Here is a 15939-nt window from a genome sequence, read left to right as displayed (position 1 = left end):
AATTATAATCTGGAGAACAACAATGATTTGCTGGCTGGAAAAGAGGAAGAAAATCAAGTTATTTCGACTTTGGAGCAGGAAAAAGAGGCTGTCAGGATCACGATGGAAGTTAGCACAGAGAAAACAGAGGTTTTGGCAGAAGCTTCTATGCAGTTAACTGAAAAGCAGCAAATAGATTCTTTCCTGCAGACTGATAAACTTTATCGTGACAATTTTTGGCTTGATAGACAGAATCAATTTTCAAGGAAGGAAGTGACTGATTATATAAACAGGAAGAATCGAAATGGAGGTTTCAAATTGAAGGAGATAACTTTTAGAAGAGAGCGATTTCCAAAGAAGCATCAGCCTCAAATCTATATTCAAAAATTTTCGAAAATAAAAGCAGGGGGAGGAGCAATGTTGAAGAAGAAAGTACTATTCAAGAAGAAGGACTGGAAAAAATATAGAAAGAAAGGAAGAATTGAAGATTAGTTTCTTTTGGGGAGGATTTTAATAATAAATTTGAAAAGTTTACTGAAATTAGTATTTTTTAAGTAAAAATGTTTAACTAAAAATGGATAGCTTTTTTAAAAAAATTATCGAGGTATTAAAATGCTTAACTTTAAACTTAATTGATAACTTTCTGAAAGTTTTGAAATTTTGAAGAATGAACTCAAGAAGTTTACTGAAATTAGTTTTTTTTTAAGTTTAAGTAAAAATGTTTAACTAAAAATGGATAGCTTTTTAAAAATTACTGAGGTATTAAAATGGTTAACTTTAAAGTTAATGGATAGCTTTCTGAAAGTTTCGAAATTGATATTTTGAAGAATGAATTCAAGAGTTAGAAATAATTTAACTCAATGGATTAATAGTATCTTTAAGGTTATATTCTGAAGAATATTCTATTGAAATGTCTTTTTTAAAACTTACTGAAGTATTAAAATGGTTAATTTAAAATTGAATGGATATAAAATATTTTTTTTTCTTCTAAAAAGATATGCTTTAAAGAAAGTTTTATAATGTTTAAATTAGAACTTCAAAAGGGGAGGCTGATGAACAATTTTTAAAAGAGGAGTTAAAGAGTATGAGGGAGTTTTGAATCTTGTAGTAAGTTAGTATATTTTAGCTTATGTTTGTTTAATGCTATTATGTATGTATCTATTTTGTGCGGGAAATTCAAATGCAGGAATGCTTGTGATTGGTTAACGGTTATTTCTGAACTGTATATAAGGAGGGCTGTTGCCTGTGTTTCTTTGCTGAAGTCTCATCCTGAATTAAAGAGCTGTTGTCACTAGCTTGCTTGTGCCTCTCGTTATTCCCGCGCTACAACAAATGCTATACCCTGTTTTTGCTCTGGGAAGTCGGGGGTGGGGGTGGGGAAGGGGGGGTTGAAGGTTGTGTGGGGATAAAATGGTTGTCTAATTTTCAATAAAATTAAAAGATAAATATATTAATAGAGAAGTAAGGAAAGTGGGGGAAATGTCATAATAAAGGAAATGAATATTAAGATATGATAAATATTGGAGGAGCAAAAAGAAGACAAAAAAGATGTATTCAGAAGATATATTGACTGATTGATTATGTATTGTTTGTTTATAAAATAAAAAAAACTTTTTGAATAAAAAAAATGATGGGAAAATATAGAGATGTATGAAGTAAATGAAATAAGACTTATGTTTTATGTTTTAAATATGCTATATTGAAAATTAGAGAAATTGCAAGAATTGTCATATTCTTAATTGCAGTGTTGGAGGTTTATAAAATGATAAGTTGTAATAATATGGATAAATTTAATTGGGGGAATTATAATAATTGTAATATTTTAAATTATATATTTGAAATATAATCAAAAAAGGGAAAAGAAGGCGAATCAAGATTACATTAAGAACTAATTAGGTCGGGGGGGAAATAGAAATGATTAAGATGTGATTTATAAACATATATTGTTAATAATTAAAAAGATAAGAGGAATTTTTTTTTTTAATTTGATTTATATGCCGCCCTTCTCCGGGGACTCAGGGCGGCTTACAATGCGTTAAGCAATAGCCTTCATACTTTTGTATATTTTATACAAAGTCAGCTTATTGCCCCCACAATCTGGGTCCTCATTTTACCTACCTTAGAAAGGATGGAAGGCTGAGTCAACCTTGAGCCTTGGAGAGATTCGAACCAGCAGAAATTGCAGGCAGCTGTGTTAATAACAGGGTGCATTAAACCACTGTACTATCAAGGCTCTTTTGAGAAATATATCTCTCTCTTCCTTCCCTTCGGCCTGGATAGCGCCAACGAGCTTGTCTGCCTTCCACGTGGCCTTCCCGTGTCCCTGTGGCCAGCTTGCCACCCCCCCTCCCTGCTTCCCTTTTACCTTTCTTTAACATGCCCCTCCCTCCCCAAACCTCGGGAGGGGGCTGCTCCCATCCTCACAGCCTGTGAAGAAAGCGTCCTCCACACCGCAAAGCCCTCGAGGCAGCTGCAGGAGGGGAAAAGGGAAAAAAAAGGCTCTTCCTCTGAAGCCTCTCGAAGGAGACCTCCTTCTCTGTGTGTTTGGTGGCACACAGAAGGAAAGGGGCTGATTGCAGTTGGCGTGGTTCCCTGGTTCCCTTCACCTGGCTCGCCTCAGCCTGCCAAACACACACACAAGGAGGTCTCCTTTGAGATGCTTCAGAGGCAGAGCCTTTTTTCCCCCTTTTCCCTCTCCTGCAGCCGCCTCAAGGGCTTTGTGGCAAGGAGGATGCTTCACAAAGTTTGGGGAGGGAAGCAAAGCGGGTTAAAGAAAGGTAAAAGGGAAACATGGTGGGGGGGGAGAGAGAGATGGGCTGTCGGAAGCTGGAGGCTCTTTTTTTTCGTTCGCCCCGTGTTCCTCCTTCATGCAAAAAAAAAAAAAAAAAAGCCCGATCTGACTCAGAGCCGAATGTCATTGAAAGCAATACTGTCAGCCTGGAGCATTTCATTTCAGTCTTTAACTGGGCGATGAATTGAACCTCCTCCCCTAAAACAGATGTGATGTGGATTGTTTTTTTGGGGGGGGGGGTTTAGCGACTTGGATTGTTCCCTTTGGATTCAGAAGACGCTTTGAAACAGGACAGCAATCTAGGGCTGGAAGGGACCTTGGAGGCCATCTAGCCCAACCCCCTGCTCCAGCAGGAAACCTTATATCATCTGGATTATTTTGGTGCCTCTAACAGAAAGGAAAATTGCCAGAAAGGAGAAGGAGTTTACTAGGACAAGGCTGCCATGCAGAGGAAGGCAGAGATAGTCCTTGACTTATGACCACAATTGAGCCCAAAATTTTGGTTGCTAAGCAAGAGCGTTGTTAAGTGAGTTTCACCACATTTTACTCAATCCATGACCTCTCCTGGTTCTAACAGTCATGTGCAAGCTAGGGAAGAACATCTGAAGGTATGTGAAATGTTCTAAATGTACAGAAGTTATAGGTACATGTGTGGCAGAAAGTGGACTCTGGGTGTGTTTTTCCAAATGTAGTAAGTGAGGTTGAATGTGTATAGTTTTATAAGAGCTGTGTGTGTGTGTGTACATACACATACAGTATATATAGTAGATAATGTATCTTTTTTTGCCTATACACACTCTATACTATGTAATATCTATGTACACATATGGCATATATACATAGGATTAAATAGTATATTTTGGATGTTAAGTAGTAGTAAATAAATAGACAGGGAAATTGTATCTCATTGAGGCCTTTGAGGTGAGGAGAGGCCAGGCACCCTAACCCTAACCCTAACTCTAACCCTTGACATGAGTGACATCAAGTTGGCCATGCCCACCCAATCACATGAACACAAAGCCATGCCCACCCAGTCACATGACCATCAAGCCACGCCCACAAAACTGGTAGTAAAAAAGTTTGGAACCCACCACTGAACTGACTCACACACAATGCAAAAGCAGCTGGACTTCATACAAAATGGCCCCTGCAACAAGCAGGAATGTCACAGAGTCATAGAGAGCTCAAAAACAAACTATCATACTTTACACAAAAATACCGGTTCGGGCAATAGGTGGTAAAAAAATGCTTTAAAAAGTAAAAAAAAAGTTCCGACCATCACGCAGCACAGCTGATTGTCACAGCTGATTGTCACAGCTGATTGTCACAGCTGATTGTCACAGCTGATTGTCAGAACTTTTTTTTTTTACTTTTTTAAAGCATTTTTAAACAATCTATTCACCCCAACCAGTAGTAAAAAAAAATGCTAAAAAAAAGTAAAAAAATGTTCCGAGGATCAGCTGTACTGCGTGATCATCAGAACTTTTTTTTTTTTTTTTTACTTTTTAAAGCATTTTTTTACTACCAGTTTGGGCGAACCAGTAGCATTTTCACTACCGGTTCAGGTGAACCGCCCCAAACCGGTAGCATTTCACCCCTGCCCTATATCACTTTAAATCTCCTACCAAAACTAGAATGGATGGTGGACCTCTTAAACAAGATCCACTTCTTGCTGAAATGAATAGATCCTGACTTGCACTTCACATCAAAATTACATAAACATTTTCTATATTTTAACAATTAGTTTGCTCTCAAGAGAGGTCAGGACTTATTTGGTCTCAAGAGAGATCAGGACTTATTGAAAGTTTCACAAAGGTATGAGTATTTGGAGATAACATTTCATCAATTCCAATTAAATGAAAAAGCCTTCATATACCATGAGAAAGGCTTGGCTTGTGGATTATAAAACTATCTAGATTAACAGAAGACGATGTTGGACAGAATAGACAAACAGATTTATTTAGAAGCCAATCCTACAAATCAGAGTGATCACTTCTAAATTTACAGTAATGATCCATGGCATTTGTGGATAGAGATATTACTAATTAAACTAACATATGATCCAATCATTTTGACTCCTGCTGGGTTAGAATTAGCAGGATTAAAGTGATGTTAGTGTTTATCCCTCAGAGATGTACCTACTTGCACATCCCTGCAGCGTTTCCCTTTCTAGTAAGTATTGCTACATAAAGACAAAAAAAAAATAAAAAGTATAAGCAAGAATTGGAAATAGAAAAGAAAAGAAGAATCTAAGTGATATCTTTCATGATGCATCTCCATAGTTGGCCAGTCTTTCACCACATCCATCTTCTGCTTCATACATTTCCTCCCCCCCCCCTTTTTTTAATTTTGATTTATATGCCGCCCTTCTCCGGAGACTCAGGGCGGCTTACAATGTGCTAAGCAATAGCCTTCATTCTTTTGTATATTTATACAAAGTCAGCTTATTGCCCCCACAACTGGGTCCTCAATTTACCTACCTTAGAAAGGATGGAAGGCTGAGTCAACCTTGAGCCTTGGCGAGATTCGAACCTGCAGTAATTGCAGGCAGCTGGTCTTAATAACCAGCTTAATAACAGGGTGCCTTAGACCACTGTACTACCAAGGCTTCTCACTATTTTTTATTTTTAAAGATTTCATCAAGTGCATCCAACCATGACTTTCTCAGCCTTCCCCCTCTTTCTGAGCTTTTCACTCTTCCTTCACATATGTGCTTTGCAATTCAATCCTGATTTGAATTGTATTTGGAAGGGTATTTTAAACCAGATCAAGAGGCTTTTTAAATCTTCAGGGCTCAAGGTATGGCTGGAAGGCTCAAGTATAACCCTTCCTAAAGGGCCAGCTGAATAATTCCCCTTTTAATGCCTAACTTTTTAACATCTTGAACAACTGACTATGAATGGGAGCAGGAGAACAGGAGGAGTTTCCAGTGATAGACTTCAGCTTCCTTTTTGATTCTCAACAGGAAATGTATATTAATTTTTTTTAAATAAGTATTGCAATGATATGACACTAGAGATATTGTCTAAGATGTCTACAGGTACTTCCAATGACTGTTTGAAAATATCAAAAAATGAAGGAATACTTTATCATTCATGGTGGACGTGAAAAAGAGAAAAGATACTAGATACAAATACATATAGCAATTTGCTGCTCACTTCTTTAGATATTCTTTTTTCGTTTTTGCTATTCTTCATTTTTTTCTTTTACTCTTTCATAATCTTTCTATTTCTTCTTCTCAGTTTCTGTAGCTTTTTCAATCTTTGCAAAAATTTATTTTAATTAAAATTATGCATTAAAAAAATTTATGAGCTGAGAATCCACAATAAACTAACTGTGAAACTATGAGAGTTTTTTTTTCATAAGGAAACATCAACAAGGATTACCCAGGTTAAATCTCTCTCTCCTTTCCCCTCCTACAAGTTAAGTGCAAGCCAAGCCTATTTGATGATGTAAGATTCAACCATCAAGCTTAAATATGTGGTCCAAACACAGCCCCTGAGTTGGCAGAAACTCCAGGTTTCGGACTCCAATCTATTCAACACCATCCTTCCCCACACCCAGGCTTCACTAAGTCCACACCTGTATCAGGTCTATGACAATTCATCACTGCCAACTTGCCATGGTGTTCTGCCCCAGCTCCGGATTCCCAAGGATTGTGATACACACCAACAGTCCTTATCAAAGTTATAACGTACCAAGAATGAACAAAGTCCGGCAAAGGTTGGCAACCAGCCCAGAAAACAAGATATGATAAGACACTCACTCTCCAAAATGCTCTGTAATAATTACATGTTGTTTCCAGCAAGAAATTACTAACTGTGTGCAACTTAAATAGGCTAAGGGAGTGGCCAATTATCCTCAAATCTTACTCTCGAGTAGACCTCCTCCTCCTGAGTAGCCACTCCTGCCTTTTGGCAGCCCTGCGTGCTCGAGCATTGAGGAGAGGCTCCTCCATTTTGCTCTCTCCAGTTGAAGGAGCCTCTGGAGGTTCTGAAGGCCCTGGCTGAGTCTCTGCCTCTGGCACCACATCCTCTTCAGCCTCCTCGCTGTCTGATGCGAGCGCCGGCTGCACAGGCTGCTGGCGTGACCCCACACCAGCCTCCTCGTCGTTTGGGATCAGCTACAACACATGGCCAACTCACCACAGCTAACTTGCTGCGGCCAACCCCTGCAACCAACTCACTGTAGGGCCAATCACCATGGCCAATTCACTATGGGAGAACTCGCCAACTTGTGAAAAGAGTTACACTAATATTGAAGAAATAGTGGAATAGAATTATTAAAGAAAGGATGCCAACAAAACGAAATGCGAATGACAAAAATTAAAATATTTTTTAAAATTATTTTAAATAATTAAATTGAATTGTTGAATTGTCCTGCAGCGAGTTGTCCCACAGTGAGTTGGCTGTGGCAAATTGGCCATGGTGATTTGGCTGCAGCAAGTTGTCCCATTCTGCCTCCATCAGTCCATCACATGCAGCAATGTGCTGCATGTTGAGGTAACTAGATAATCTAACAAAGAGAGGGACTAGAGGTGACATGATAGCAGTCCATCACAGAGAAGAGGGAGTTAACCTATTCTCCAAAGCACCAGAGGGCATGACAAGAAGTAATAGGTGGAAATTTATCAAGAAAAGATCCAACCTAGAAATAAGGAGAAATTTCTTGAGAATGACAACAATTAATCAATGGAATGCTGCATCACTAGAGGCTTTCAAAAATAGACTTGACTGGAATGGTATAAGGTGTCTTACCTTGAACAAGATGTTGGACTAGAAAACCTCCAAAATCTTCCTGCCCTAAGATTCTATGTTCTATCTCCCTTCTTCCTCTCCAACCTCTGCCTGCCATGGGGCACTCCCATATGTTGCTACTAAAAGATTGCAGCAGGTGCACAGTGCAGTGGAAGAACGTTACTCTGTTTTCACAGCAGCATGCCACCATGAATAAACTGTAAATGTGACCAGGAAATGCCATCTGTCAACATTCCGTAGATGCATTTATATGATTCCCACACATTTTCAGAGCTGACTAGAGTTCAAACAATTTATGCTAATTGGGTATGAGTGGGTAGATGTGGAACTAAGCAAAAATCTTGAGCAATTTGGCAATTTCATTTCCATCTTGGAAAGCCAGTGATGTTTATCTCAAGATGGCCATATTGAGGAGGAACTGTCTAGAGATAAAACACCTCATTCAACTCCAGAGCAGCTGAGATTTCTGTGTGGAATTTCAAATACTATCCACTTACCAACTCTTTAATGCACTTCACATAGCTGCTGCTCCAACAGGAACACCAGATCCAGTGTAGGATCATGCTCCCATGTTGGCCTCTTGGTTATCATGGTGGTCATGAACTCCTGAGCTGCCTCAGACCTTGCTCTTAGAGAAAGAAGGTTGATGTCCACCAAAACCATAAGTCTGGAGAACTGCCAACCCAAAAATGGAGTCAAGAAGTTCAGATAAGGAGGTTGCTGTGCATCATGGAGGATGGTACCAGAGCAACTACAGGTCTGCCAAGCTCAGCTTGGTGCCTCACAGGCATCCTGCCATCAAAGGCTAGAAAGAGAAGGGAAGGATAGATGGGCAATAAATCTGTGTGTGTACATGATGGGAAATAGGGAGGGGGGAATTGACAGGTGATGAAGACCAGAGAAGCTTGGCACCAGTTTGTACCAGTATCTAAGTCCAGGCACCCTGAGAAAGAATGTTGATTACCTCAAAACATCTCAGCATTCTCAAAACACTTCAATGAGTTCCAATTGGCTGAAGATGGATTGGTCATGGGGGGGTGGGGAGAAGGCTAGGATGAGAGGAAACCTTTCTGTATCTTTTGAGTGCAGGAAGCCCAGAGCTAGCTTGACTTTACTGCAGCCAACATCTTTTTAGTAAATTAACCTTTTGCTTCAACCAAATGGAGTCAAGGGTCTTTCTCTCTTAAGGGATCAGATTGGAGCAGGTCTGACAGCAACAATCCCAATAACCCCTAGAGCTCAACTTAATGAACAGGTAAGCGGTGGTTCAACATGAAATTCCTGAATGATGATTACCACACCTTCACCCTCCCAGTTGATGCTAAACCCAAACAGAGCTGGCAAACATCTCCAAAAGGGCACTCCCACCTCTGAACCCAGCCAGACCTCAGTATACCTATCAGTTCAGTCCTCTCATGAATGCTTACAAATGAGGGAGGCCTTAGGACAGACCTATCTGGCATTTAGAAGCAGCAGCTGAAAACCCAGGCCTCTGAAAGTCTCTTAACTGGGTACAGGGACTGAGACCAAAGATCTGGATTACAAAAGACATTGGCCCTATGTTCCATGAGAACAGCCTGCTTCTTGTCTCCCACCATATCTCCCCACGCCTGTCATTATTTATTTATGTATTATTTTATTTTATTTATTTAATTTATCAAGCATATATAACACATAAAAGTAGAAACATGATTATGAATACATGAAATGGATACAAAAAGAAAGGTACATTGGGACGGGGATGGTAGGCAGGTTGGTGCGCTTATGGACGCTCCTTACAGATCTCTTAGGAATGGGGTGAAATCAACAGTAGACAGTATTAATACTTTGATTAATAGTTTGTCCAATTTAGAGCACATTTGCCCATTTGAAGTTACAGTTTGGCAGTTTCCAGAAATAAATCTTCTGAACCATAAACCTTTTGAGGCATTTTAGATCTGGCATTTCAAAAAGATCCAGAACACATCCTCCAGGTTAGCTCAGTTCCTCCTCAATTGAAGTTTTATTACTGCTTCAAACCAAATCAAATCAAATCTTTATTGTCAATGCACAAAATGTATACAATGAGATTGAATGAGCCTTATGCTTATGCATATTATAACAGCCATTTGGCAAATACTGTATGCCTGCCAGAAGCTTCTCAATATCTCAAATGTCCCTCCAAAAGAAAATAACCAATGTTTATCAGAAGACTGAAAAAACTAGGAAAACTGACTTCAAGTAAGCATTTTAATCTGAAATGGAGAAGCACCACAATTCCAATCCCTTAGATGCTGCTGGAGATGAGAAGATTAGTGTTAGAATACATTTTGTTGGAATTTATGTAAAGTCTGCATTACTATTAATCTTCTCATCGTTCCTATCACCCACTCATCCTTCCACCTAAGACTGTATGACTATAACCTTGTTCCTGGTATCCTTAAGATGTATATTGACTGTTTCCCTATGACTATCATTAAGTGTTGTACCTTATGATTCTTGACAAATGTATCTTTTCTTTTATGTACACTGAGAGCGTATGCACCAAGACAAATTCTTCAGGTGTCCAATCACACTTGCCCAATAAAGAATTCTATTCTATTCTATTCTATTCTATTCTATTCTATTCTATTCTATTCTATTCTATTCTATTCTATGTATTTTTATGCAACGACTACAGTAGTATTCAGCTAGTAAATGGCAGTGTTTACAAGTTTGGATCTATGGAATCTATGTTCTTTTGTTCTAAATACAGTTTCCTGTTTCCTGTTAGAGTTAAGCAGTTAAGTAGTAAAGCACATGGTGACTGTACTCTTTGTTTGATCTGTGGTGCTATATATAAACAGAATTTTTAACAATCAGCAATCAGAAAAGGGAACAAAGATCCTCACACACAACAGAAGAAGAAATAAGAAGCCTTACCTCTTTCTGATGATACTTTATTGCTACCTTTAGTTTGGCCAAATCATGGCACTTCTGGGGATCTAACTCCTCACTTTGATCATCCCTGTGGTTCAAGATGATTTCCAGTTCTCGAGAGCTGCGTGCCTGATCCAGTAGATCTTTTGCAAACCGCTTGCACTGCTGGGAAAGCTCCTCATATTCAGCCTTGAACTCATTCTCCACCTTGCTGAGTTCTTTCAGCTCCCAACCTAGCCGAAAGGCTGTCAAGATCGGGTCCTCGCTAGATAAGGCGATGAGTGAAGGACTGGCCAAAGCTTTATATATGTTTAGCCTCGATCTGGAATGCCTCAGGCTGTCCACTTCTGAACTGGAGACGCATTCTACACAGTTGCATCGGATCTGATGTGGCCGTGGGATGGTGACCCGTCTTTGGACAAGCAGCTTTATGATCTCGTAGTTGTTGGTATGAGCAGCCAACATGATAGGAGTGATATCAGGGGTGAACTCTGAAAATTGGGTGTCCATCATTAATGTGGGAACCTAGGTAAAATCAGTTCAGGCTGTTAGCATCTTTTCTGTACAAGTGCTTTAAAAATACATCATATAAAGAGGAAGGTTCAAATGACTCATACAACATCTATTTCACTTCATCAACACTACAATCAATGTTTTAAAATATATCCTGTAAGACTCCTATGAATCCCAGAGAGGAAAGTTGAATAAATAATCCAAAAGGTGATCAACTGTTGCCATACTGTTGCACAAAAAACTACATGAATTGTTCATTAAATCATCTAGAATCAAGCTTGGATCTTTTGTCCTCAGCAGACTTCATCCTCAATAGTACATAGTTTAACGTGCCTGATCTCAAACAGCTAACCAGAGTCAAACCTGGTTAGTATTGGAATGGCAAACCATCAGAAAATCCCTGGCTTGCAGGCTGGATGGGAAAGTTAAAAATAAAACATCCTTGAAGAAGAACTGATTGATATATATACTGCGGATGGAATGGGGATTGAACCTCAGGCACAACCAAGCCCCCACCCAAACAGAACACACCCCCAGCCAATCAGAGCACAACCAACCCCCCATCCAATCAGAGCACAGCCAAGCCCCTAACCAATCAGAACACACCTCCACCTAATCAGAACACAGCCAAGTTCCCACCCAATCAGCTCACACCCCCACTAGCAGTTAAAAGGAAGAGACCGCTGCGATCTCACATTGCTCCTGGAAGCACGAAGCCGAGAACACCAGCCTGAAGATGACGAATGAGACTTCGTCGAAACATCGCCAAGACACTTCCAATTTTACGTGGGAGAAGACCCGAATAACCAAAGACCTACATACATACATACATACATACATACATACATACATACATACATACACACACACACACACACACACATATATATATATATATATATATATATATATATATATATATATCCCCAAATATCCCTATATTGGGGTCATAAAGCAACACACAACTCCAAAGATACTTTGACCAGGAAATTCTGAGTAGTACCTGAAAGTAAGGGACTAATCTGCCTAGTTCCATGACCACAGAGAACAAACTACTTGGAGGTGGGGTGGCTTCTATCCAGTCCAGGTTTGGTTCCAAGAATCCCAAAATAGAAGAACATAACCCTTGACATCAATAATTCTCACTTAGACAGGATAGACATAGAATAATAGAGTTGGAAGGGATCTTAGAGGTCTTCTAGTCCAACCCCCTGCTTGAACAGGAGATCCTATACCAGGGATCTGCAACCTTAAACACTCAGAGCCATTTGGACCCATTTTCCTGAAAACAAAACACTGGGAGCCAATAATTTAACAACCGGTGTGACTGGGTTGGCACGACCAACTCCATGTCACTCACTCCCACCCAGTCACATGACCCAACTCAGCCACACCTATCCAGCTGGTCATTAGGGCAGAGAACTGGTTGTTAAATTATTTGCCATGCCCGGCCCTGCCTCACCCTTCCCCTCCCAGCAACCTCTTGCCACACCCAGCCTCCGGTGTGTTGTTTACCTTTCTCTCTTTATGTCTCTGTCTCTGTCTGTCTTTGTCTGTCTGTCTGTCTGTCTGTCTCTGTCTGTCTGTCTCTCTATCTATCTCTGTGTGTGTCTCTCTCTGTCTCTCTGTTTCACTGTGTCTGTCTGTGTCTGTTTCTCTGTCTGTCTGTCTGTCTGTCTGTCTGTCCCTCTCTTTCTCTCTTTCTGTGTGTGTGTGTGTGTATCTCTCTCTGTGTGTGAGTCTCTCTCTCTCTCTCTCTCTCTGTATCTCTCTCTCTATGTCTCGCTGCCTGACAGATTGCAGCAGGAAATGGCAGGCGGCTACTTCCGGCCTTTGTTGGTGCTGGATACACCTCAATCATTCAGGGAGACATGCAACCTGCTCTTCACCCTGAGACACTGGCCTGACCTGCACTGCAGCCGACACCACTGCTGTTGCCAGGGGCAAGTGGGGCAGGGTCACATTGTGGCTCTGCATCATAATGGGGTCCAAGAGGAGGATGGGACCCTGTCTCCCCATTGTGAAGCATTCTAAATTTCACTGTGCTGCGCAAGGTGCTCCAAGAGCAGCGGGCAGGGCATGGAGGTGGCAACAGCAGTGGTGTCAGCTGCTTCTCTCTGCAGCAGAGGGATGAAAGGAGGGAGCCACAGAAGAGAGATAAAAGAGCCACATGTGGCTCCAGAGCTATGGGTTTCCAACCCCTGATCTAGAGTGAGCTGTTCAAGCTGAATGCAAATCTAGCTCCTGTTTTGTTCCAGTTAAACACAGGCTAATCCACCAAACATCTAAGTGAGGAATCCAAATGAGGAACCCTTTCCAAGACATTTTTCTAGAGAAAGTCATCCTCTTTGCATTTTTTTTTCTTCCATCAGCTCCATCCATCTCCAAAGACTTTCACAAGACCTTGATGAACCCCTACCATACATTCACTCACCCTGTCCAATCAACATGAAGCCAATTTACTCAATGTCAAAAAGCTATGCTTCAATCTTAAGAAATTATGGGACTTTTGGTGACCCAACAATTCAAAGTTCGGAGAGTGGGATAAAAAAGGGAAAATGTGAGAATCCCAGGTTCTAAATGTGAATGTAGACGTGGTGCCAAAAACTGCTGAATCTCTCATGACAGTCTGGCTTGAGGTTCAGTCCCCATTCCATCCGCAGTATATATATGCCACAATTTTATTTCAGTGCTCAGGATACTGTAAGAGAGCCAGCTTTGACATGTCTTGAATAGAAAACAAAGCAGCAGAAACCATGGAGAGGAAGCACATATCTATAGATTTCCTGTTTGTGACGGTAAAATATGATGTCTGTACTTTGCTATTAGAGATGCACTGAGTAGAATAAATCTGCTCCACTTTACTAACTATGTGGTCAGCATTTCACTCTGGATGGGGGAGGAGGGAGCCTTTAAGTAGATTTGCAATTTACATTTACAACTTTTAAAATGCAGAACCTTTGTGTCTTCATTACCTTTATATCCTAATTGTGCATTGTGGAGAGGGTCCAAATACTGTTGCACCAGTATATACATTTGGAATTTTGAGAGTATTATACAGTATATGACTCTTATACCATGCACAAAAAAATCTAATCTATATGTCAGCGTTTTAATGCTGTCATAGAGAGAGCAGAGGAGAGCAAGAGATAAGCTCTGAAACTTTTGCCTGCTAAATCCCTTTGAAGCCCGGTTGTCATGGAAATGAAGGGAGGGGGCACATTCCTGGGAAATGACGAGGAAAAAAAGTCTGAAGAATGACTTGGAAGACAGCCAATGAGAAGCAGAGATTTGGGGATCGGAAAGGGAGGGATTGGGAGGCAAAAGGTCAGTCTTGTCCGCGCGGAGTCATGATCCGGTGGCTGAGCTCAATTAAAGAAAGATTTCCTTAAAGATTGGCAGTTTGGAAATTCATTTAATTTTGAGATAGCACCGCAGTCTGACACTATTGGTGTTGAGACAAACAAATGAGGTTAATCATAATTACTTCTTATAATCCTTGATAATGACGATGATGATGATAATGATGATCATTGTACCTTCAAGTCAACATTGACTCTTGGTGACTGACTGGGACTCTGCAGTTTTCTTTGCAATATTTTGGAAGTGCTTTGTTATTGTCTTCTTTCTAGGACTGAGGGACAGTACCTAGCCCAAGGTCACCCAACTTGCCATGGTGGCACAATAATTAGAATGCAGGTTTGCAGACTAACTCTGCCCACTGCCAGGAGTTCGATCCTGACCGGCTCAAGGTTGACTCAGCCTTACATCCTTCCAAAGTCAGTAAAATGAGGACCCAGATTGTTGGGGGCAATATGCTGACTCAAATCATCTTTATTCCTAAGAATGCAGGGTCAAGCGCTGTTCCTAGGAGTAAAGAATACCCCTAGTATTCAATTAAATAATAATAATTTTCAAACCCAGGGAAAAAAATGAAGACTTGTTGGGTCACATCAGTATTAATAGGAGTTTAATACAAAATTTCTCTATTAAATACAGTTCTTGGGTGTTGTTTTTATTATGTTAATTTCTCTTACGTATATCTTTAAAATATACACTTCTTTAATGTAATATCTTTTTAAAAAATAAATGGAACCACTATTGTCTATAAATCACTTCCAGAAGCATAACCTTTGAAGCATCTTTTGTTTGACCAGGAAGAGATGGTTATAGGTAGTTTAATGTTATAGCTCTTGTAAAATACAAGTATCCTCAACTTGCAACCACAATTGAGCCCAAAATTTCTGTTGATAAGTGGAACATTTGTTAACTGAGTTTTGCACCATTTTACAACCTTGCTTGCCACAGTTGTTAAGTAAATCACTGCAGTTGTTAAGTTAGTAACATAACTTAAAGAGCCTTGGTGGCGCAGCAGACTAAAGCACTGTTAAGTGCTTTAAGTAACACCAACTGCCTGCAATTACTACAAGTTCAAATCTCACCAGGCTCAAGGTTGACTCAGCCTTCCATCCTTTCGAGGTAGGTAAAATGAGGACCCGGTTTGTGGGGGCAATAAGCTGACTTTGTATAAAAAAGAACACTGCTTTTGGGGGGGGGCGAAAGCCCTACTAAGCAGGTATATACAAAAGTATGAAGGCTATTGCTTAACGCATTGTAAGCCGTCCTGAGTCTCCGGAAAAGGGTGGCATATAAATTGAACCAATAAACAAACAAACAAACAAACAAACAAACAAACAATGAATGAATGGATGGATGGATGGATGGATGGATGGATGAATGAATGAATGAATGAATGAATGAATGAATGAATAAATAAATAAATAAATAAATAATTGGTAAATGAAACTGGCTTCCTCATTGACTTTGCTGGTCAGAAGGTTACAAAAGGTGATCACATGACCTTGGGACACAGCAGCGGTTATAAGTATGAGTCAGTTGCCAAGCATCTGAATTTTGATTACATGATCATGGGGAGGCTTTAAAGGTTGTAACTGTGAAAATTGGTCATGTCCCTTTTCAGTGCCATTGTAACTTTGAATG

General features: G+C 40.1%; 1 protein-coding gene across 1 annotated transcript in view; it reads right to left on the bottom strand.

The window, feature by feature from the left end:
• TRPC5 (transient receptor potential cation channel subfamily C member 5) overlaps positions 1-15939 on the bottom strand; it is a 286202-nt gene that overhangs the window by 127448 nt on the left and 142815 nt on the right. Inside the window, exon 3 of the mRNA XM_034435068.2 lies at positions 10429-10950. Within this exon, the coding sequence (XP_034290959.1) occupies positions 10429-10950 (522 nt within the window). The remainder of the gene's footprint in view (positions 1-10428; positions 10951-15939) is intronic.

The sequence above is a fragment of the Pantherophis guttatus genome, chromosome 12, assembly GCF_059756535.1.
Source record: "Pantherophis guttatus breed Tessera chromosome 12, ASM5975653v1, whole genome shotgun sequence".
In the NCBI taxonomy this organism is placed as follows: Eukaryota; Metazoa; Chordata; class Lepidosauria; order Squamata; family Colubridae; genus Pantherophis; species Pantherophis guttatus.
Note: the sequence above shows the minus strand (reverse complement) of the source record. Positions and strands in the feature narration are given on the sequence as shown.